Source organism: Topomyia yanbarensis, chromosome 3 (genome assembly GCF_030247195.1).
Source record: "Topomyia yanbarensis strain Yona2022 chromosome 3, ASM3024719v1, whole genome shotgun sequence".
Classification (NCBI taxonomy): domain Eukaryota; kingdom Metazoa; phylum Arthropoda; class Insecta; order Diptera; family Culicidae; genus Topomyia; species Topomyia yanbarensis.
The window spans coordinates 93,491,448-93,517,399 of NC_080672.1; the positions used below are offsets into that span (position 1 = coordinate 93,491,448).

The 25,952-nt window shown below is 37.1% G+C and overlaps 1 protein-coding gene across 1 annotated transcript; it reads left to right on the plus strand.

Moving 5' to 3' along the window:
• The first annotated feature begins 18,814 nt into the window (after nt 1-18,814).
• On the plus strand, nt 18,815-22,352 carry LOC131687063 (uncharacterized). The gene is made up of 2 exons (XM_058971105.1): nt 18,815-19,393; nt 22,212-22,352. Exons 1-2 carry the CDS (start codon nt 18,815-18,817, stop codon nt 22,350-22,352), a joined length of 720 nt encoding a protein of 239 aa, XP_058827088.1.
• The last annotated feature ends 3,600 nt before the right edge of the window (nt 22,353-25,952 follow it).

The window sequence follows — 25,952 nt, forward strand, 5'->3', positions numbered from 1 at the left end:
CGAGTAGTCTAGAATGCGTAGCATTTTCAATCAGCCCTAAATACTTTGATCTCTTGAAGAATGTTGAGAGAAATTTCTAACTTATAAACTAATAATAATCAAATTTAATTCGTCGATGCACTATAGCTTTTCTTGTAACAGACAACATATTTTTAGGGTTTTTTAGTGTCTATTGTCTTAGTTATGAAATTGTTTTCACTAAGAACATTTCATAATTACATTCAGTTTACTGTAACTATCTCAAGTCATCAGAATTTATACATTTATGCAATAATTTTCAAGCCCCTCCCGAAACAAAATCCTGGCTACGGGCCTGGTTGGCTTATCAAGCTTGAGATGATAATTATGATAGATTGGTTTTGCTGGGATCGATCGAGGCTGTGCGCCTTCTTTGATTTTCGGTTAAAAGTAGTATTCGTTCTGTTCATCGGATAACAACCGTTGACAGGATCTGTTGGCATAATAAAATGGCTACTAGCTTCGTGATGCATCCATACTCTGTGAAATATTCATAACAATGAATAAGTCTAACGACCGATGAGAGCCGGAAGCTGTAATTCCGTTAATAAACATGGCTCGAAGTTATAGTTCTAGATAAACGAGAATTTTTGAAAAACTGCATTTTTAGCAATTTGAATATCCCCGGAGGGATGCTGAATGAGCTGCAGGTGCTACAATAGCAGGAATTAAACTTCCAACCCCCGGAGGGATTTAGAATTTTTATTTAAGTAGTAAGCGGATATATCAACACCCCGACGGAATGTTGAGATAACAGAACGACAACACCCATGAAGAGATATTGTCATTGAAATATGTACGAATTTCGCGCCAAATCGTATTCAGAGTTGGCAGCACCCTCTCAAATGTAAATGAAACTTTCTGTACATGAAGACTTTGTCGCAAAAAGCCACTTTGCATATTTTGTTTTTCCAAAAATGATCTTTACTGTCTTTTGAAAAGGGCGAAACATTTTTTACCAATTTTTTTCAGATGGCTATAGTCTAAAATTGACAAATCCTACACAAAAATGTTTTAGGAGTGGTTTTTACAAAATTAGTCAAATTTTCGAATAAAAATATTTAAAAAATTCTTCGTTGACTCGTACACTGAAAAAAAAATCGATTTTAAAAATTTAAAGTCGATTTACAAAAAAAAACATTTTTGATTTGGATGAAATTTTGTTTCAAAATAGATAATTATGTTCTTTACCTACCGTCAAAAATTCAAGTTGAGCACTTTTAAGGAAAATAAGTTACTTGAAAAAGAAAAACTTTTCCTTGTCCAAACTGATTTTTTTTCTTCAGTGTATTATTATCGAAAACTAAACCAATGAAAGTCATAATCATCTCAGAATCCAATAAAACTCAGTTTGTGAGAAAATATTGTCTAATTTAGCAACTAATCATATTTTTATTAAGAGGTTAACTACTTTTTCATTTTCCATGAAATCGAAATTTTTTATTACTTTATCTGAAAGTACACACAGAAAAAAAAATGTTGGTAAAAATAAGCGTTTTTCACTCTTAGCAAAAAAACAACCAACGCATACTCTTAGTTCAAAAATATTTTTTTGTTTTAAGTACTATTCTTCATTTGCTTAAAAGGAAAACTTTTACTTTGATTATTATTCTTGATTATTTTAAAAGTTTTACTTTCAACCTAATAGTTGGCGTTGGTTATTTTTTTGCTAAGAGCGGAACACTCTTACTTTTACCAATATTTTTTTTTCTCTGTGTACAACTCCTTGAGAATGTTTTCCCAAATTTTTATAAAGATCCGAGGAATATATCGAAAGTTACAGCGCTTCCAAGCGCGCTTCGTCTACCAAGAGCAATTTGAAATTTTAAACTCGATTATCTCGAAATGTCGTTTTACTAAAAATGGTTTTCCGTTATCACGATTGCCGAAAAACTACTCAGTCAATTTTCTTAATTATTTTTTCAAATTAATCGTAATTAATTTTTCTCGTACTTTGACGATTCCTTTTTAAATCATAAATTTTTGTTTCACGGGAAAGAATTTTTTAATACAATTTTTGGAGCTTAAAACAGCGATTTTTTACTAAAAACGTTCTCGAATGCAGGAAAAAAATTATTATTTATTAAACTAATCGTTAAGGTACGAGGAATACTCATATACTTTTTTTGAGTTATTTTGAGTTTTTTTGAGGATTTTAGGTGATCTATTGGTCTCCAATCGTGATCACCGCATGCCTCTTAAATAAAAAAGGGTTTCGGGGAAAAAGCCATAACTCTGCCAATTATCAATTTATTTTTATAGATTTTTGCTTGTTTATTTTACTGAATAATGTACTACCAAAATATTATAAGTTTGATGTAATGAAATCATTGCTTTATTCCTTTACGTAAATTCAAACTTTCTTGACATTATTATCACTAAAAGCTATGTAACCCCTTAATCAAGAATCCCATTGAAAAGGGTTTATGTCGTTAAACAAATATTCCATTATTACTTTTTTATTTTCTTGTTTAGTGCTGAAGAAGAATCAGAGAAAGAAATAACCACCACAACATTATGTATTGAATTTTACATAATTATTTATTTATTTTTTATATTGCATTTGTTTTAAAACTATCTTCATGCATGCTGCTTTGTATTATTTCTATACAAGGAAAATATTTTTGGTTCATCTTCTGAATTAGAATACCAATAGGCAAAAAACTGTGGAATTTTGGAGTTCCAGATATTGTTTTGTCGTTATTAAACAGCTCTTATAGTTTTTCTGACATTTTGTTGTACTGCTCAGTGAATATGTAGCAGAAAATTAATTTTGTGATATTTTTATCAGTTTGTTCAATTGTCCAGTTATATAGCTCTCGGGAACTTGTTATGGTATTTCCATAGTCGCGAGCAAGACTGGCTCTTTTCGCCATTCGCTTGAGAGTGCCACCAATAGCATCGCAGGGTCCTTTTCCATGGGATGCTGCAACAAAATGCCATTCTGCGCTTAACTCATACTTTGACTGGAATCTACCCAAGCTTGAAAAGTTTTTCTTATTTTTGTATTGAGCTGCTGTTCCCTCAGACATAAATTAAATTTTATAAAAGTTTGTCAATTGTTTCATAAAATTTATCAGTTTTGAGAGGAAAAAATGAACTGCAGTCTTCCAGTCTTTTAGTCTTCCAATCTTATAATCTTCCAGTCTTCCAGTCTTCATTCAAGTTTGTTATAAATATATACCAAATTCGTTACCGATACTTTTTGCATGTATCAGGCAACTAGCAGCTGGGAAAATGGATTCTGAGATGATTATGACTTTCATTGGTTTAGTTTTCGATAAAAATACACTGAAAAAAAAATGAGTTTGGACAAGGAAAAGTTTTTTAAAAGAACTTTTTTTCCTTAAAAGTCCCCAACTTGAATTTTTGGCGGTAGGTAGGGAACATGATTACATATCTTGCAACAAAATTTCATCCAAATCAAAAATGGGGTTTTTTCGTAAATCGACTTTAAATTTTTAAAATCGATTTTTTTCAGTGTAGGAGTCAATCAAGAATTTTTTCAACATATTTATTCAAAAATTTAGCTAATTTTGTGAAAACCACTCCTACAACATTTTTTTGTAGGATTTGTCATTTTTAGACTACAGGCAATTGAAAAAAATTGATGGAAAAAAGTTTGGCCCTTTTCAAAAGACAGTCTAGATCATTTTTGGAAAACAAAGTATGCAAATTGGCTTTTTGTGACAAAGTTCTCATGTACAGAAAGCTTCATTCAAATCTGAGAGTGTGCTGCCAACATTTGTTGGAATTGGCGCGAAGTTTGTCTATGGCTAAAACTAAAGCTCTTGACCACACTGGGTTAGGAACAATAGAATATCCTTCAGTTTCAGCTCTCTGTACATAGGCTCTTCTATGTATGGAGTGCCAAAAATCCGGATACGTAATTGCATTACTACAGGGCAGTTGCATATCAAATGATATGATGTTCCGTAATCGGATTCACAAAGATCACAAGAACAATACTCAGCGCGCTGAATAGTAGCCATGTGATAATTGAGTTTGCAATGTCCAGACAGTGCCATGACTAGAATACTGCATTTGAGCTTGGAAAAATTCAACAATTTTTTTTTGACATTTTCGGACTCACATCCGGCAGTCTTTGTTGGAACGCAAGTTTGCAAGCTACGCCAATGGTTTGCATGTTCGGATGCAGCCCAAGAGCAAATCTTGTGCTTTAAGAGCAAATCTTGAATTTTATCGCAAACAGATCTATTTTTTTTTATTCCTAATAATTTTCCACGTTCAGTAAGGCACAATTTATGAAAAATTGCACGAGAAAATGATAAAATTTAATATCCTTTATATTTAATATATCTAATATTTAATATGAATGACAAAAGGCCCTATAACTCCAACTTCTCGTATTCAGACAAAGGTCAAAAAGATTCCGTTCGATTTCTGAGATTTTTTTCACATCTGAAAAACTACAAAATATGTATGATTTGCATCACGGAGCAGAAAAAACATTAAAAATAGGGGATTTTGGGGCCTGAATGACCCAGTACCCCACTTTACCATATTTTTTCTAAAAACGAAAATATCTCCATTCAAATACCAAGGTGATTTCCTTTAAAAAGAGGTATAAGTTGTAATTTTCTGATTGCTACTTCAAAAGTTATAGCATTTAATATATTTTCCCATAGAACCAATTTCAAAAAATTCAAGCGAAGTGGGCAGGAGTCTACAATTGTTCAAATGATGTGAAATTTGGCATCTGAGCTTACTTTGACATTTATCACAATATGAGGGGGGCTTCGAGAACTAAAAAAAAATATTTGCAATGCCCTACTGAATTCTCGTCTTCACACGGCTCCAAATATGACATTTGTACCCCAGTGCAACGTTGTAGGGTTAAGTGTTCCATTGATTCGGTGCCTCTCAAATTGATATCTGAGCTGCCTTATATTTTGTGGTGGGCATTTGCATCACTGCCGATTATGAGGGGAAACCCATTTCTGCTACAGTACCTTTTTGAAATCATCAGAAGGTGATGGTTCATTATGCGGGAAATATGCCGAACAATAGACGTATTTCTTGTTTATGTTGTCAACAGTCATATTTACCATGACAGCACAAATATCGCGAGTTGTGAGGTCATTATACATGCATAGCACTATTAGCATTATACATGCACGAGGCATTTCACTTGGATTTGTCATGTCATTTTTGTTGAAAGCTACAAAGACGGAGCTTTCCAACAGAGAAGTGTCCTTTATGGAAATACGGTTCTTGAACCATAGGTATGGAAGCTTTTCCTTCCTGCACAAGGATAGATCCACAGTTGCTGTACGTTTATGCTGAAGATTGATTTGTACTACTCTAACCATACTCGATTACAGAACTACACATTTCATCATCAGCACTTGTTGTACAGCAACTAGAAGATACCAAACACGTTGGCTCATAATCGCCTATAGCTAACCCCGAAATGGGTATTAGGGACATGACCATCATTTGAATCCCACGATTGGCGAAGAAACATACGTCCATTGTGTCAGAGATTCGCGTAACACAGCACTCCGTGCGCGACTGGGCATATTTTGGTCCTGCCAGCCATTCAGTCCTCGAAACGGAGAAACACCTTGACTTAAGGACTTCTGTTTTCAGTCGCCTCTTACGACATGGGAACAGGAACCAAGTGGATCAATTCTTGGTTGAGATACTTCAAACCGCCGGATGCCACACTGCCTCTAGGCTGGTTTTGTCCGGAGAAAGATAATAAACTGATATCAACCTCCTAGTGGACCACAGCAGTATCTCATGTTAGTCGCCTCTTACGACATGGGAACAGAAATCAGTGGGTCAGTTTTTGGTTGAAATACTTTAGGAGATTTCAGCCCGCTGGATACCACATGGCAGTTTTCAAATTACATCTTATATTTCTATGGATAAATATTAAATATTTTTTTCGTATGAGCAGATCCTGTTTATCTTAAGTTTATTGGATCGGTCTGGATGTTGTTTGCTTAGTAATCTCGAGATTGAAGCGGTAAACTGTTTGACGCAACCCATTCGTAACAGCAGTAGCAAGTCAATTGTATCACCGCGCATTCGTATCACCAAAGAACGCCGAAAGGCAAAAATAGCAGCGGCACGAGCTATTGCATAAGTTTGAAAGAAAAGTTAACAGATTAAAATCCACTCCCACACTCTCCACGAGTTTAACTTCACCAGGGCAGTTCATCCGTGCACCCCGTGCGCGGGAAAAATAAGAAACTCAATAGTGCACTGCACGTAATTCGTAATACATAGTAAATAGTACAAAAAAAAAGCTGCAACAATCTGCGCTCGCTCTCATCGGATAGATTGTCGAAGCCCCGCAAGGCGTCCAACCAGTCGCAGCCGGAGCGCAGTAAACTACTATTAGTGCAATAGGTCACAGCGTGAAATATGAAAAATTCTCATGGAGCGCACGCCGCCTCACAGTGGGACCAATCTAAAAAAGGTGGGACAAAACCTATTTGAGGCCTTAGATGTCATTTTAGAGCCAGCATTTTTTCGTAGGATATGTTCACAATATTATTCTGCAACTTTTTAAGTAGAATATTTTGTTGTTGGACTAAAGCAGAGTACCCGAGCAAAAAAAAAATTTTCAAAAAATTTTTTTAGAGGGTCGATGTCTTCGACAAAGTTGTAGAATATTATGTATTGAATAACTTCTTCTAAGATACCACAGACATCAGACCTCAAATTTGAGGCAAAATTGTTGTTTTTTGAAAATATTATCAAAAAATCAGTTTTTCGATATTTCCATGCTAAAAACCTTAATTGATTAATTTAATATGTTCTACAAACTTGCAGGTAACACTAAAATACAACTTTTTGTTGAAGGAACTAATAACCTAAAATCAATATTTTGGCTCCTCAAACTATTTTTCATATAAATTTACTCTATCTTCATCAAAGATTTCTGTTTTTAGGTGCACTTTTGTGCAGCCAAACTTTGGCTATTCCGATACTCTATTATACGTAGAATAAAATTAATACTACATAGAAACAGGATATAGTTGGACACGTTGTTTGGGTGACCATTCATGTACGACGGTTTATAACATAAAATGGGCTTATATTATTTTTAATTTATATACATTTATAGCTATTAACAAAATCTTACATTTTGTATGCACTTACAAGCATATACACTGCTGGTCAATAAAATAGGTGTGAGATAAAAATACATGAAATTTTGAGTTTTTTCTAAAAATATTTTTATATTCAAATATTTTATAGTTAGGCACAGTCATGATAATGAAAAAGAACACTTTTATTTGTAAATTAAATGTTATGCTTTATCGTAACTCTTTCTTTTCCATGAAATCCAAAAAAGTACCTGGTCAATGAAATAGGTGTATTGTGATCCATTGCAATAAAATTTTTCCAATCCAATGATTTTTAGACTTCAACATTTTTAACAACTAGTAACCTGTGTAAACTCCCTTATTCAACCAAATTTTATCCATTTGTCTTGGCATTGAGTCATTCAAACGCTGATAAGTTTCCATTGGTATAGGGTAGCATTCCTTTTAAGCTACTTCCTACAAACGATCCGTATTTGTGAAATTTCGATCGAATAACTTCTTTTTAAGTACATTCCGTAAATTTTCTACGGGATTGATGACAGGAGATTGGCATGGTCCGAAATTATAGTCACTTTACTATCCCGAAATCATTCCTTTACATACTTCGATGTGTGTTTTTGGTCAATATCTTGCTGAAACTGTCATGTAAAGGCACGTTATCTTTGGCATAGGGCTGCATGACATCCTTTAGGATGTCCATACTTTAGCCTTGCATTCGAATCTTGCCATTATAGTGGCGTTGCGAAGAATAGGACCTGCGCAATTCCACGAGAAGCAAGCTCCAAACCTCATTGTTCTCGCCTCCGTGCTTTACCATATTTTGCGTGTGTCGCAGATCAAACTGTTTGCACTTTTTACGTTTAACGTTTCGTTGTGCATCGGAGGAAAACAGGTTTACCTTTGATTCGTCCCTCCGAAGGATATGTCGCCATTTTATCATTCCTTCTCAACCAGGCCCATTAACGCTGTTGAAAAGCAAATTGCATTTTTCTTCAAAGGCTTTGGCTTCGAAATAGTGGAACCTTCTTAGCAATTCTTTCTGGAAGATTGGAATTTTACGGCCTACAGCGAACTGTTCTCGGACCTGCCACTTTTCCAATTTGTGCTGAATTGGTTTTGGATGACGCGAATGGATCAGATTTCGCTAAAATTGCAATACGATGGTCAGCTGCTGTAGATGTTTTCTTGGGTTTTTTGCGTGTTTCCTTTTGTCAAAGGTTTTAAGGCCTTTGTAACGAAGTTTTCGGAACGCCGCAGTGTATTCGCGATTTATTTATACGTCTTACCTTCTTGAACAAAATTTCTTAGCAAAACTCGTTCCACTTTAGTACAGTGAGATGCTCGACCCATTCTATAACAAATCTTTGACTTATTCAACATTTGAATACATTTATTAACACGCAGAATTCAAACTTCACCAAATAAAACGTATAATGGAATTATGCAAAGTAATAACACGTTAATATATTTCACACACCTATTATATTGACCACACGAAAAAGCCTGCGGTAGTCTTGTTTTGCATCTTGACAAAGATTGCAAATATAATCTGTGCCAACAACCCACTAGTAACTTGACAGATCCCAAGGCTTCTGTGTGCGGTAGGTGTGATTGAGACTGCTGCAACTTGGTATGCGTAATTGAGAGAAAAACAAAATAATCTACCACACACCTATTTTATTGGCCAGCAGTGTATAACGTATTGAGTTGATGAATTAAGATTACAATATGAAAAAGTGAAAAAATAATATAAATTTTGAATTTAAACTGCCAAAGAACAACGATTTCAGATTAAAAAATAAATCTACAGTATGTATAAGGTGTTTTTAATAAAAATGTTCGAAATTGAATATTATACAACTTTGCTGAAGTCCTCAACCATCTAAAAAAATAGAAATGTCTCAATTATATTGTGAATATTTTTCCACACACTTAGGTTCTATAATATCTAAGCATTCAAATAGATATTATTCTACTTTTATGAATTTGTAGAACTAATTTTATTGGTTAAACTAAAGTAGAAATCCCGAACTAAATAAATCAAATTTTGTTTAAATGGTTGAGGTCTTCAGCAAAGTTGTCAAATATTGTATTTGGAACAATTCTGTTGAAAATACCATTTACTTATTTTTTTAGCCGAAATCGTTGTTCTTTGGCAGTTTAAATTCAAAATATATATTATTTTTTCACTTTTTCGTATTGTAATCTTAATTCATCAACTCAATATGTTATATATGCTTGTAAGTGCGTACAAAATGTAAGATTTTGTTAATAGCTATAAATGTATATAAATTAAAAATAATATAAGCCCATTTTATGTTATAAACCGTCGTACATGAATGGTCACCCAAACAACGCGTCCAACTATATCCTGTTTCTATGTAGTATTAATTTTATTCTACGAATAATAGAGTATCGGAATAGCCAAAGTTTGGCTGCACAAAAGTGCACCTAAAAACAGAAATCTTTGATGAAGATAGAGTAAATTTATATGAAAAATAGTTTTAGGAGCCAAAATATTGATTTTAGGTTATTAGTTCCTTTAACAAAAAGTTGTATTTTAGTATTACCTGCAAGTTTGTAGAACATATTAAATTAATCAATTAAGGTTTTTAGCATGGAAATATCGAAAAACTGATTTTTTGATAATATTTTCAAAAAACAACAATTTTGCCTCCAATTTGAGGTCTGATGTCTGTGGTATCTTAGAAGAAGTTATTCAAAACATAATATTCTACAACTTTGTCGAAGACATCGACCCTCTAAAAAATTTGTTTGAAAAATTTTTTTTTGCTCGGGTACTCTACTTTAGTCCAACAACAAAATATTCTACTTAAAAAGTTGCAGAATAATATTGTGAACATATCCTACGAAGAAATGCTGGCTCTAAAATGACATCTAAGGCCTCAAATAGGTTTTGTCCCACCTTTTTTGGATTGGTCCCACTGTGCGCCTGTGTTGTCGTTTCAGTAGTAAACGTCAAACTGTTTTCGCTGACTGGTAGCAAAGAATTAAGAATGGGACGCGACGGTTGGTGTTGATGGATATTTTAATTTTGGGATCTAATGCAATTTTATTTATTCCGTCCACCGGATCATTTGTATCGTGCCTCATCAAACTTTTGTTTGTACGATTATTTATTTCCTTGTTGCTAAACAAAGGCTTATCATAAGACTGATTTTCATTAAAAAGATAATAAAAAACCAACAGAAATAAACGAATTATCCATTCCAAATTTATTTAAGCCCATGCAAATAAAATTTAAGGTTATTTACGAAACCGCTGACGAAAAACCGTTAGAAACCTCCAGCCCTAAAAAGCCACAACATCAAACTGCCCCGTATGCGTACTGAGCCTCTGCACTACGAGAGGCAGATTTGAAACTGAAAGTAGCTTTTCCTCTGGCGCTTTGACGATTGCACCTCTTCTAAAACTGTGTGTGGGTTACACTCCGTTTACCTCGCCGCTAAGCCGCAATGGTTACATAATGCAAGCCAATCGCGACGACCGACCTAAAATTGGGTCATTCCGCAAGCATATGTTCGTCTGTCGCCGCCGCCGCCGTCGTCGTCGTCGTCGATGTCGTCTTTTGGAACCAGTCAGGCGGTGCGCGATGCTACCCGACCGACCAACCAACGCGTCGTTGCACGGTGGTACCGTGCTTTCGAGATATGGGCTCACACTCTTCCCCTATGTGGGTTTTTCACTTTTCTTCGCCGTCTTGCAATAGACTTAAGCAAGGAAACGTGTTTGCGGGAGAGCCAAGGTTTTATGCTATTTTATGTGTGCCGCGCGGCAACAGTAGGAACGAAGCCACCATCACTAAGCCGAAGGTGAAAGACTAGAGGTTGGTGTAAAACGCGAAGATGCTGCTCAGTTGGGCAATATCCAGTCACGTTGGGATGGAAGTTTTGCTTGAAGTACACGTAGTTGTATGCTGCTTTATGAGCGTGGAGTTTAGTCAGAAGATTCGCTGCGAGGTGCCCTCGCGGTTGCTTTCGAAACAGATGTTCATGCAATGGTGATTAATATCGTACACGGACTCTGTGCGCGGACGGTAATACTAAATAAATTACAAACGTTGTAAAAACAGCTCTTCAGAATTTGAAATTGCAGCTGGTAAATGTCTAAATTATCTCAAAGCAGAAACTTTTGGACCGGTCATGGAAATCTATCGGAAGATTTGCATTCAAATGAACACAAAACGATTCTTAACTTCAAAGATTTAAGACCACAGCACGATTTATGGTGCTCATGCGGAGCTTCTATCAGCAAAGAGGTAGATAGCCATGTTTCCAGCGATGCATTTGGAAACTTGCAAAATCACGCAACCATTTTTGATTAGTTAACATTAATAAAATCATATTCATAACCGACATAAGTAATGAGTAAGGTTTATGTTACCGATCGCTGTTTGGTACTAGCGTATGGTTAAAAAGGTTTCTGTTTGGTTTTTACCATGGCGTTGGACACAAAATTTCTGGCACCTACACGTCAAGACCATTTCGAAAATATTCAGTCAGTCTAGATTCTAGACTGTGAACTCTGGACTCTGCACTCTTCACGCTGAATTCTAGATACCGGGTTCTGGCCTCGATATTTTGTGCTATGGACTCTGAACTATGGTCTCTGAGGTCTTGATTCTGGACTCTGGAATCCGAACTCTAGACTCTGAAGTCTGGACTCTGGAATCTGCATTTGGGACTCTGGATTCTGGACTCTTGGCTCTCCCCTCGGGACTCTGGATTGTGGGTTCTGGTCTCTGGACTATGGACACTGAACTTTAGATTCTGGACTCTTCACTCCCATCGCTGGATGATAGACTCCTAGTGCTGGCCTCGAATGTACGTACTATGCACGCTGGACTCTGAACCATGGGCTCTGATATCAGGGGTCTTGATTCTTCACTTTGGAATCTGAACTCTAGACTCTGGACTCTGAACTTTATGCTCTGCAGTCGGGTCTCTGGATTCTGGACTATGGGCTCTCTTCTCGGGACTCTGGTCTCTGGATTCTGATCTCTGTGCTCTGAGCACGGGACAATGGGCTTAGTATTTTGGGTTGAGGACTCTGGTTTCTGGACTCTGGTCTCTGGACTCTGAACTCTGGTCTCAGGATTCTCGTCTCTGGACTCTGAGCTCTAGATTCTGGACTTTGAACTCTTGATGCTGTGCTCTTTACGTTGTGTTCTGGAATCTGGACTCTCGCCTCGAGATTCTGTGTTATGAACTCTGATTTTCTGGCCTCTGAGTTCTGGGCTCTGTGCTTTGGAGTCTGAACTCTTGCCTCAGTATTTTGGGTTAAGTACTTCGGGCTCTGGATTCTGGTCTTAGAGCTCTGCATTCTGGCCACAGTAATTTGGGTTGAGGACTCTGGACCCAGGATTCTCGACTCTGTTCTCTGCACTCTGGACTCTGCATTCTTAACTCTAGATTCTGAGCTCTCACCTCGAGATTCTGTGCTATGAACTCTGGACTGTAGACTGTAGTCTCTGAGCTATGGGCTCTGGGTCTTGATTCTGGACTTTAGACTCTGAAGTGTGGACCTGTACTCTGTACCAGGGATGCCACATTGAAATCTGTGTTTCGGTCAAAAAAATCTTTTTACCATCTGTGATGACTGAAACAGGAAAAAATCTGTGAAAATCTGAGAAATTTCCCAAAAATCTGTGAAAAATCACAATATTTCCAAAAATCTGTGGAAATCTGTGAAATTTTCATCAAAATGCCAAAAATCTGTCATCTGTGAAAAAGAATCTGTGATCAAAAATTGTGCAAAAAATCTGTGACATTACAGAAAAATCTGTGAATATGGTAACCCTGCTCTGTACTCGGGACTCTGGATTGTGGATTCCTGACTCTGGCCTCTCTCCTCGGGACTCTGGGTTCTGGTCGCTGGGCTATGGAATCTAAACTCTGGATTATCGAATCTGAACTCTGGATTCTGGAATCTGGACTCTTAACTCTGGTCTCACTACTTTGGGTTAGAGGCTCATGACTTTGGGCTCTAGGCTCTAGATTATGTACTGAGGAGTCTGGGCTCAGTATTTTGGGATAAGATCTCTAGACTCTGGTTTCTGGTCTCTGGGCTCTGGACTCTTGGTTTTGGACTTTGGGCTCTGGCATCTGAACTCTGAACTCTGGGCTCTGAACTCTGCGCTCTGGACTCTGCACTCGGAACTCTGGATTCTGGACTCTGAGCTTCGGTACTCTGGGTTCTGATCGCTGCTCTATGGACTCAGGACACTGCATTCTCGACACTGAATTCAGGATTGTGAACTGTAGACTCGCCTCAGTATTTTGGGTTAAGGACTCGCGACTCTCGATTCTGGTCTCTCTCCTCGGGATTCTGGCTATGGAATCTAGATACTATACAGTAGGTAATACAATCTATGTTGAGGTTACTTATGCTATCTCAAGTTGTTACCATCGTGTTATGTTGCTATCAACGTTTGTTATAAATGTGATATTCCTAGGAATTTTCTTATTTTAACACCTAAAGGTTTCTACTTTATAACAATACTTGATAGGAATTTTTTCGTAACAAACCATCAGCATGAGTTATTATTGTGTTATTCCTTTCTGATCAGAATACATGTGAGCTCTGATATGAGACACGCCTTATTTGAAAGAATGCAAGCACGAGGCATTTCACGTGGATTAGTCATGCCTGTCGTGTTGTGCGCAATGAAGGCAGTGTTGAGTCACTTTCCAATATAGAAGTTTCCTTTACGGTTCTTGAACCAATGCTATGGAAGTTCTACCTTCCTGCATAAGTCGAGATAGATTCATAGGATCTGTACGTTTATGCTGGAGGTTGATTTGTGCCATTCTAACTGTTGTTGATTAGAAAACTGTACATTTCATTTCCAACTTATATTGCACAACAACTAGGGGACACCAAGCTGTTGTGTCAGAGATTCGCATAACACAATAATGGCAAAACCCAAAATGCTTCGTGCGCGACTGGCATATTTTGGAACCTGCACCTTGATTTAGAGACACCTATTTTCAGTCGCTCCATACGACGTGGGCGCAGGGACCCAGCTGCTCGATTCTTGGCCGGATGCCACATGGCCTCTGAGCGGGTTCGTCTGTACACATCAATCAAGCAAAATTTCACCGAACTACAATAGCCGAAAAAATTCGGAAAAATGATGCCGATCATCGGCGTAAAATTTCGGTGTGTAGAGCGAACGTTTCTCTGCGTAATGCAGAATACTGGTGAGTTCGCTCGGCACTTCCCAGGCTTCGTTCGCTATTGAGTACAATTTAAACCCTCGTCGGATCGCATGACACTATTGAAATGGGTTCCCTGTTTGATGAGTTTTTACCACCGTAACAGGTGGTCCGTAGTGCAGTTCTTAACCGGTTGAAATAACGACTACTGACACTAAACGGCTTATCTAGGCAGCTCGGAGAAAGAAGCTGACACTGCTGAACAGCTTCCTTAGATAGCCGAATAGCCAGCTATTGCTGCGCATATATCTCTTTTTTTCAAATAACAACCTTACCATTGAGTTCCCGTGTGTTTTGCAATATCTAAAAGCCATCATCTTTAATTTCAAAATGGTGCCAATCATCGAATTTCGTTAACTATTGACCACCCTCTTTCAAAATGGTGTCAATTATCAGATTCTGTCATCTACGCACCACCTCCTTTTATTCGGCACCCATATTGATGGTAGTTTTCTAGGTTTTCTGATAACCGTAAATTGCCATGTTGGATTACTGAATCACCTTGATCAATAAATTATTATTTTATACGCAAGTTACACATGTTTCTATACCACACGATTCACTGCAGGAATATCCGGGTGAGTGACAAATAATTCTAGCAGCCGCTTTATACTTTGCGTGTGGTGACTGATATGTTGTTATTACCTCTCTTAAGACAATTTTTTTTATTTCAATTATAGAGGTTTTAACCTTAAGGTCATTTGCCTCTTCGGGTTAGAAAAATCTCTTAGGAAAAATTTCTAACCCCATGTGCGGGGTCGAGACTCGAACCCAGGTGCGCTGCGTACAAGGCAATCGATTTACCAATACGCTACGCCCACTCCCCCTTAAGACAAATATGTTCTATTTAATAATGCAATAATTTTTGTTAAAAGATTGTTAAGAACTGCTTTTCAGAGAGATGATTGTCGCTCAATAGTCACCTCTTCTAAAATAGCTATCAGAATCAGAACTTTAACTATTAACTATTTTTAAAATTAAATTTTTAAAATGATTGTTAATTTACAGAAAACGGTTGACGGTTTTAGTTTTATTTTTATACAGAAACACAGAGACAAATAAGTTAAGGGAAAGTGATCGGTTGTCGGCACCCCTGCATAACTTTTGAAAGAGAGTAGACATGGACAGTCTGATAAATATCATTTATGTGTTATATTAGCACATCTTTTTGTACCGATTGCTGAAGCAAACAGACTCGAATGTTCTGTTCTACAACCAATATATATTTTTTAAACAAGTGAAACTCTACTTAAAAGTTTGTTTGAGATTTGCTTATTGATATAGAAAGAAGTACATCGTATGCGCATCGAATATTTACGCTGTGAATTTTCTTCTATTTTGTGATTCAACATTGAATGGCACCGATAAGACGGCCTTAATTTTTGTTTGTTCAGTTTTCAAAAAGGTTACTAAAAACGGTTGTCGGCACCCAAACATGGTCGGTTGCTGGCACCCCATTTTTAGGACAAATGCTTCTCAATTACCTAATCGGATCGATCTTTGGCACCATTCTGAAACCCAGAAAGGCGACATCCGGTTTAGCGTTTTACATTTACATAAAGAAAACCCACCTGGTCGTGTTTTCACCGCTAGGTCGCACTGTATATATCAGATTGTCACGACCAAAAAATTGGGAGGGTATAACGGGGGTACCCTGTAGTCTCCTCACCCTTTGGTTTCTATTTGATTTGTCTAAAGCTTTGGCCAAAACAATGCCGCAGTGGAAGGAATCCGACCAAAAAGGCAATTAGTTGGAAGCCGCTGAAAAAGTATGACAATATGTACACCAAAAGTTGCGGAATTTTTAAGGAAAAAAATACAATTAAATTTGTTCACCGCACGCACTTCTGACCGGAGATATGGGCTTTTGAAGATCCGGAACATTACCGGTATTCATCAAATCTGAGGTCTAATTAAGAACCCGCAGTGAAAGTACAAGGGATTATACTCTCTAAGTTGCGGAAAACTCTAGCGATCAAGACGCAATCAAATTTGATAACCGCACGCACTTGTGACCGGAGACATGGGGCTTTGAAAATCCGGAACATTACCGGTTTTCATCAAATCAGAGGCCTAAAACTCCTTCTTGATCGCTAGAGTTTTCCGCAACTTTGAGGGTATAATTATTTGAAGTTTTTCAGTGGTTTCTGAATTAGGCCTCTGATTTTATGAAAACCGGTAATGTTCCGGATCTTCAAAACCCCATATCTCCGGTCACAAGTGCGTGGGGTGAACAAATTTGATTGCATTTTATTTCCTAAAAAATTCTGCAACTTTTGGTGCATATATTATCATAATTTTTTAGCGGCTTCCAATGAATTGCCTTTTTGGTCGGATTTCTTCCACTGTGGCAATGGGTTGCCTGAAACTCACTCAATTGCAGTGAATGCGATCCGTCAGTGCATTAGGAGTGCGTAATATTCGCACCAGTTTTTCACATACACAGATTGTGGCTCTGATGAAGAATGATGTTCAAAATTCCTTTGATGGTGTTGAAATGAATAAATTTCCTTTTCGCTTTGAATCTTGATGATTTTCATTCATATTTTTCCATTTTTAGTCAATTTTATTAGGGTACCGACAACCGACCACATTTTTCGATATGGTAAAAAATTATCATTTTACGAAATTGTTAATAATTTTTCTTATGTTGGCAGAATAAATTAAATTCTTTCATGAGTTATTAGCTAAGGCCTCTAGCTTTCCATTGGTATGCTTATTCCCATATATTGTGCAATTGGAGTAATGTTAACTATAGTCAAATGAAAACTGTGGCATTGTATTTACTGATTTTGCATTTGACTTAATCGTTTCATTCACCAGAAATAAAAGCGGTTAAAATGGAATTCGAAACGGCGTTCAATGAAAACACTTTACATCTCCGAAACTTCTGATTAAAAAAATTGGTTCGTAGAGCAAAATTCAGTGGTTTGAGCAATGCCAAAACATTGTAGAAGCAACCATTCTTCTATCAAATGTATGAGAAAAATGTTTTCAAACGCGGATTTTTGAATTAACGCGGCTTTATTTTACGCGCACGTACAGCGAAGGAACGTTTTTATCAGCCCCTTGACGAATTTTTGGCTGATAAAACGGGGACATTGATAAAATCGGGACATATATTTTTCTTTCTTTTTAAGAAACCGAAGCTCTTAAATTATTCTTCTTTGGTCCCTAGATATAGCCTCATAACCTTTCCTGATTATTTAGCTTAAACTACCCTTAAGGGGGTCTAGGGAATGTCCTTAACAGCTACCTATAAAGATCCCATTGAATTTTTGACAATCAGGGAACCTTGATATGAGTTCTTAATAATTTCCTGGATATTTTCCCATAGGTATCGTGTATTGCAGACGCTGCAATGAAACGAGTACACACTGAATTCGGATCGGTAATTTCCCAACAGTCGCGTAGTCAATTGTAATGTAAAGCATTCATTGAATTTACCCCACTTAGGGTTAATTTGTATTATGTATGTAATGTTCGAATTCGAATATATAACCAAAAGATGAGTGATAAATATTTAGCGTACTTTGCTCGAGAAATCGAGCAAAGCATAAATAGATCGAATAAATCAAGGCTGGGCCTCTTTTACGTTTGACAGTTAGTGGAGTAAACATTATCATCCGAAAGCATTTAGGGAAGTGTAGTCCGCTAAAGTCTCGGTGAAATATAGTTTATGGAGTTATAAAAAGTGGCGACGAGGAGTTTTCCGGCCCGACGAGTGCAGTTTGCGCAAGCTTTGGCATGTTCGCCGGAGTGATATCCGGTTAGAATTCGACGCCTTTGATAGGCAAAATTGCGTTTAAATTGTTCACATCGTAAGTACGGTGTTGTAAAAAAGGCACATGTATGCGCCATATTAAGTGTGGAACAATATTTTTTTCAGGCTTTTGTTTGGTGTATGAAGAGAAAAAAAGGAAAGCACAATAGTTTCTTTCATTTAATTGTCTTCCGATTGAAAGAGATTTTATTTAGCTTTTTCTAATATTATTGCATTTTTTTTTCGCATGTTGGAGTTTATTGTTCATAGATTCCTGTTCATCGATTCCTGCGGATAAAATTCAACCCTCCAGTGGTATTCGGGAGTGAAACGGAGAAAATTTTCTGGAAAAAGTGCAGGACGAAGGAAAAGTCGAGGAAAAATCTTAGAAATCATCACGAATAAGTTTTTTTCGGGTGAGTTTTTTTTTTTCAATTTATTTTATTGTACTGGGCTGACGTAAATTTTATTTTGATTTTCGCCCATTTTATTAATTGTGCAATAATTAATCCGAAATAGTGTAACATATTGATTTTAAGTGCAGTGTAGCTAGTTATTTTGTTTTTGCGAACGTTTTATTTGAGGCGGGTGAATTTTATTTTATATTGTTATCGTTGATATTTAAAATTGTTTGTGTCTTTTCATTGGTCGTTTTTATTTTTAATAGTTTTCCGATTCAAAACTTAATGGCTCAGTCATTTTCCTCCTCAATGGAGCCCTTCCGGAAGGGGACCTCGTTTACCCACTGGGTAGAACGGCTTGAGTTTTTGTTCATAGCTAACAAAATTCCGGAAGTTGACCGTAAAGCTCATTTTATCACGTTAGTGGGTCCTCACGTGTATTATGAGATAAAATTGCTATTTCGTACCGGTAGCCTCACCGACGTACCGTTGGCTACTATAGTAGATAAGCTCAAGGTTAGACTAGATAACACTGCTTCTGGGGTTTGCCAACGCATCTCGTTCAACCAGCGCATCCAGAACGCTGACGAATCAGCAGAAGATTTCTTGTTGGCACTCAAGCTTCAAGCGGAGCTTTGTGCCTACGGGGGCTTCAAGAAAACAGCGATTCTGGATAGATTGTTGGCTGGTTTAAGAGATGTTATGTTGAAGCAACGCATCTTAAGCGAACCTGTTCAAAGCCTAAAAGCAGCAGAAAATGTAATACAAACCTGGGAGGCGGCGAAAAGCCACGTTCAGGGACTAGCATCGAACAATTTTTCGTCGGATTTAATTGCTTCGGTGTCCAATGGCGGATCAATGAGCAAGGCCTTGAGCAAAATAGCGGCCGTATATAACACTGCCAAAGAATTAAATGATTCAAAAAAACTTGACAGAATCCCGGTTAAGGATAGGCAGGGATTTAAGCCGAATCATCTTTCTCAATTTAGACAAAGGAATTTCGGATTAAACAAATATCAGCAAAAGAATAGATGACATCAGCATAGCAAGTTCAAACCGGCGGATTTTATGGAAAGTTTTGAGTCCAGACATTGCGATTTTTGTAAGATTAAAGGTCATCTCAAAAAGAGATGTTTTAAATTAAAAAAATTAAAAAAAGATGCAGTTAAGCTGGTGGAGCAAATGCAGCCAGGGCCGTCCGGTTCCAATGAGAAGGGTCTTTCTGCTTTAATGAACAGGATGAGGACAACAGACTCCGATAGCGATGATGATATGACGAAGGTAACTTGGAATGCATGAACATAACTTCAATTAAATTAAACGAACCATGCTTGGTAAGGGTGAAGATTGAAGATAGATATTTGGAAATGGAGGTTGACTGTGGTTCCTCCGTTTCTGAAATAAGTAAAACACAGTATTTTTTCGAAATTTACTAAACATTTACAAAAATCTTCTAAACAATTAATTGTTGTTAATGGAGCAAAACTTATCATTGTCGGAGAGGTTAAAGTCAGGGTTGACTTCAGGGGAAAGCAAAATATTTTGAAGCTTTTGGTGCTAAATTGCACAAATAACTTTATTCCTCTTTTTGGCAGACCATGGTTGGATGCCTTCATTCCAAACTGGAGAACATTTTTCTCGGATTTTTTATCAGTAAATAGTCTGACTGATAACAACAGTGATACAATTGTAACTGGAATTAAGCAAAAATTTAAAATTTTATTTAAAACAGATTTCTCCTCACCAATTTTGGGATATGAGGCAGACTTGGATCTGGAATCAGATAAACCGATTTTTAAAAAAAGCGTATGACGTCCCCTATCGTTTAAGGGATAAAGTGTTAGAATATTTGAACAAACTGGAGAGGGAAAAAGTAATTACCCCAATCCAAACTAGTGAGTGGGCGTCTCCAGTAATTGTAGTTACTAAAAAGAACAATGAAATCAGACTTGTAATAGATTGCAAGGTTTCTGTAAATAAAGTTATCGTCCCAAATACCTATCCATTACCCACAGCACAAGATTTATTTGGTGGTTTGGCAGGTTGTAAGTTTTTTGTACCTTAGACTTAGAAGGTGAATATTCCCAGCTACCTCTTTCGAAAAGATCAAGAAAATTCATTGTTATAAATACAGTTAAGGGTTTATTTACTTACAACAGGTTGCCACAGGGGGCATCATCTAGTACGTCCATTTTCCAGCAGGTAATGGATCAGGTTTTGAAAGGTTTAGACTATGTATATTGCTATTTGGACGATGTGCTTATTGCTGGCACTAGTGTGGAAGATTGCAAACAGAAGCTTTTTGAAGTTTTAAAAAGACTTGCTGACGCAAATATTAAAATAAATCTTGACAAATGTAAATTTTTTGTTACAGAACTTCCATATCTAGGGCATATCATTAGTAAAGACGGGTTAATGCCTTGTCCTGATAAAATTGCCACAATTCAATGGGCTAACATTCCAAAAACTGTAACTAAGCTGAAATCGTTTTTGGGACTTATATATTATTATAACAAGTTCATTCCTCATCTATCTTCGAAGTTGTATTTCTTATACAATCTTCTGAAGAATAACGTAAAGTTTATTTGGGATGACAATTGCAACAAAGCTTTCGAAGATAGCAAACAATTTTTGTTAAAGGCAAATATTTAAGAGTTTTATGACCCTACAAAGCCTATAGTGATAGTTTCTGATGCTTCAGGATATGGTTTGGGTGGAGTAATTGCTCATATTATTAACGAGGTTGAAAAACCGATTTGATTTACTTCGTTTTCTCTTAATTCAGCTCCAAAGAATTACCCAATTTTACATTTAGAAGCTCTAGCTTTGGTGTCCACAATTAAACAGTTTCACAAGTTCCTTTATGGAAAAAAAAATTATGTATACACGGAGCATAAACCTTTGGTAGGAATGTTTGGGAAAGAGGGCAAACATTCAATTTATGTAACCAGATTACAGCGATACATATTAGAACTTTCCATTTATAATTTTGAAATCAAATATAGACTATCTACTCAAATGGGAAACGCGGATTTCTGTTCGAGGTTCCCATTGGAGCAGATGATTCCGAAAGAATACGATAAAGAATATATTAAAAGTATCAATTTTGGGCAATAGTTTACAATTGATTATCACAAGATTGCTTCAGCGACAAAGAATGATGAATTTTTGCAACAGATTAGTACATATAGATTTTTTTCATTTTCAGCACCATACTTTCCTCCTAATGGTGGATAGTTTCTCGAAGTGGGTGGAAATAGAGTGGATGAAAAAGGGTACAGACACAGGCAGAGTTCCTAAAAAGTTAGTAGCATATTTTGCTCGCTTTGGGTTGCTTGGTGTTTTGGTTTCGGACGGTGGTCCTCCATTCAACTAATATGCTTTTGTACATTTCCTGGAGAAACAAGGCATTAAAGTGCTTAAGAGTCCTCCGTATCATCCTGCTAGTAATGGCCAGGCGGAGGGACTAGTAAGAACAGTCAAAGAAGTTTTAAAAAAGTTTCTACTTGAACCAGAAGTTAGCGAGTTGGATTTGGAGGACCAAATAAACTGGTTTTTGTTTAATTTTCGTAATTGCTCGACAAGTGATGGACAATTTCCATCAGAGAAGATTTTCTCTTTTACACCAAAGACACTAATTGACCTAATTAATCCAAAAAAGTCTTATAAGAACTATTTAACACAATTAACACAGCATGTACCACAGGAACTACCAAATGATGTGGTTATTACAAAGGACAAATCTGCGGTAAAGGTAGCAGGTCCTTTGGATAATCTGATGGTAGGCGATGAGGTGTGGTACAAAAACCACAATCCTCATAACCTTCCCGGACACGGAAACAAATAAAGGAGAAAAAAGGAAAAGTGAAATCACTTCTTCGCCAGTTAGGCGATCAAAAAGATTAAGAATTTGTAAAAAAGATAAAAATTTCATATATACACACCTAGAAAAAATAGTGTAAATTTACGTCTCCTGACCCTGACATATACGAGCATCAAAAATAACTTAGTTTTACGTTTGATTTTAATTTTACATGACGTTGAATTTCGTAAATCATATAATTTTACTCCTCATACAGCGTTTGTTCTGAATGGTAGGAAGTGTAATCTTATGTCATTGGGCATGTAAAGTATATGTTTCATGTAAAATTAAACGGAACACGGTAATGTTCCGTCATTTCGTAAATTACGGTTTGTTGAATTGTGTCATGTTTGCAATTACGTCAACGATAAAATTCAGATTTTTTTGGTGTGTAGGTAATAGAAAAATGCTTGAACTAAATCGAATTGATTACAGTCAATTCTGGAATTGATTTCTGTGTATTCTTTTTATATTACAATAAAACATGAAGGAAGAGCTGTAATGTAAAGCATTCATTGAATTTACCCCATTTAAGGTTAAATTATATTATGTATGTAATGTTCGAAATCGAATATATAACCAAAAGATGAATGATAAATATTTGGCGTACTTTGCTCGAGAAATCGAGCAAAGCATAAATAGATCGAATAAATCGAGGCTGGGCCTCTTTTATGTTTGACAGTTAGTGGAGTGAACATTATCATCCGAAAGCATTTAGGGAAGTGTAGTCCACTAGAGTCTCGGTGAAATATAGTTTATGGAGTTATAAAATCAAAAAAATTAGAAACTGAAATCTCAGTAAAGTGAGATTTGTTTGCTGATTTTCGGTGAAATATGTTCCGAGTCTCAGCTATCAAACGACACGTTTACTGAGATCTCAGCAAGAAAATTGTTTACTGAGATCTCAGATGTTAGGATTTCGGCAAAAGATGCAAAAAAGCTGAGATTTGGCAAAAAAAAAATTTAATACTTATTGGGCTGAGAATTTGATATTTATTCTCTTGCCAACCCCGCATTCAAAACTGAACAAAACCGACGATCAGGTTTGTACACGTTCCAAAAGCGGCAAACTAATCGGATTTTGGCCATTTTGAACAAAAAGTAAATGTTTTAACCTTTATACCAACTCTCACTTCACTCATCCGTCACTGAAGCAAGCCGTAAAGTTCAGCAAACGATGAGCTGTGTTGCCAAACTGCACCACACTCACGTTGTTTTCAATCCATCCTACTCAGACAAACTTTCGTCACCCGTGATCTTCCCATGGACTTTTACAACATACCGAGAAAACCGCAATCAGGAGCGGATCCAGAAGAAATTTCGGGAGGGGTCCAAAATTTAATTTTGAACCTCATTTAAAGCAAATCAATTTTAGTGGTGAAATTTGGTTTGAAATGATTTTAAGTTTGAAACTATTGTAAAATTGAAACTAATTTAAAATTTCTCAAAAAGTTAAAAAATTTCGGAGGGGGGACACCAGGACCCTTCTCCTGGAACCACCATCGACCGCAATTGCTGGATAGGTAGGCTAGTAAGTTACAGATGTTGCATCCAACACTCATTCTCCTTTCGCTCACTCTTCGTTTTTTCTACAATATATAGGTACACCGTGAAAGCTCCCAACATTTCGAGCGACTTTTCACCGCCCGGCCCCGTGCTTGCAGCAGTTTTTCGGCACGTATCTACCTATAGGTATGAGGTAACTCGCAGTCCAACAACGACAACCAACAACGGCGCGATCGCTTGAATGGAAAGAAAATTGGAACGAAAGTCGGGCCTCCAAGTCGAAGCAAACGAGTCGCGGTGTCTGTGCGATGCCATGATGACGACCGTCGTCGCGTCGTCGTGAGAGGCAAAAAGAAAGGCAAAACCTCATCGAAAGCGAAAGTGGATCGCGTAATCTCTCCGCCACCACAACCATCCGCCGCCACCAGCGACGATGGTAGGGCCACACGGGGGGTTGGGAGTTGTACCCAATTTTAAAGTTTTCTTCACTTTTATTTTCGAAAACATGATGTAACCGCTGCTGCGGTCTACGGAATGAACGGCAGCTGGCAGCGGTGTGGTGGCGGTAGTGGTGGATGTGGTTGGCCGTAAAACTGGTTGGAGATAGTCGACTTTTACCCGGTCATGCCTGTCTGGCTCGAGTCTCGGTAGTTAGTTTGGGGGTCTTTACCTCCTTTCTTCTGATGTTTCTTTCTCTCGGTTGTTGTTTATGGCGGGCAGGCGATGGCGTTGGACTTTTTATGCTGATCGTGGTGAACTTCATGCCGTGATGGATGAATTGCCGCCGCGAGCGTCGTCGGTTGATGTAGCGACACGATATGGATGTGATGTGTGAGAAATGGACCTACGATTGACCTAGTTCGGTATACCGCGTTGTAGATTTATTTACTACTAATGCTGTGATCAGTTCCGATGGATGCATAAATTGTTGAAAACTGAATTTATTACTAAGGAAATATTGTCGTTGCTGTAATTTAAATTTTGGGTTGAACTCCATTGAATTGAATTTCTTTGTGTTATATCACAATGATCAAATTGTCTGATTACTATAGATATTGGCACGACTAGAACGTTCTCTATATTTTTCGGAGATTTGTGCCGTATCATGTCGTCTCATCACTTTCCTGATGGGAAGGGAAAGATCAATAAACAGCCAAGATTATTCACTCCCGAAGGAATTATTCGCCCTACTGATATAGTCTATAGCTCTCTACCACACTGGGTTAGGTGCGATAGCACATCCTTATGCTATAGCTCCCTGTTTGGGTTTATTTATTGGAATCTATTCTTAGAAGTATTTCGGGGCGGCATGCCATTTTTGTAGAATTTGCAACATGCACCCCTATATCGAAAACAAAGACGTAGTCCTACGTCAAAATGCGGATACGTAATTGCTAAGCTGACCAACCGTACGGAATTTGGGAGGACAGTACGGATTTTTGGTCGTGTGTCCGGAAAAAAATACTTGTACGGATTTGTCCGGAATTTCCAACATTAATGGAAGTGGAAGTACTCCCGGGACAACAAAAAATCTTCCACAAATGCAATTTTTGTTAGCAAATGGAAACCGGTGAACCAGAAGAGTGCTAAAAACTTGATTTTTGTAAATTTTCTCATAAGCTGTGGAACTAAGCAAACTTTGCGATTTTTTCTAACATAAAAGAAAAAAATTAACTTTTATGTGTCTCACTACCCGCCTCGACTAGTTGTTTAAGTCGTTCTCCCAAGTTGGGTGGTATTTTGAAAATCAGTGTCTAGCAGCCACCAAGTCGTTCTATCTAAGTCGAAACGCAATTTACCCGATTAATTTCCGTTATGAAAAATATAGTGCTCGATGTACACATTTGGTTCAACTCAATTTGCCTCCTATGAAGCTATCTCAATATGATCCGAATTATACAATTTCTATTTTTAATCTGTTTCGGAACCAAATTATTACTACTGCAGTTCGATTGTATTTTGTAGTTCTGAGATATAATACAATTAAAATATGCAGTGGATTTTGGAACTCTCTAAAATTTTCCTTTAATTTCATTTGAAAGGTTGAACCAAAAATTTAATCATACTCGAAGAACATTA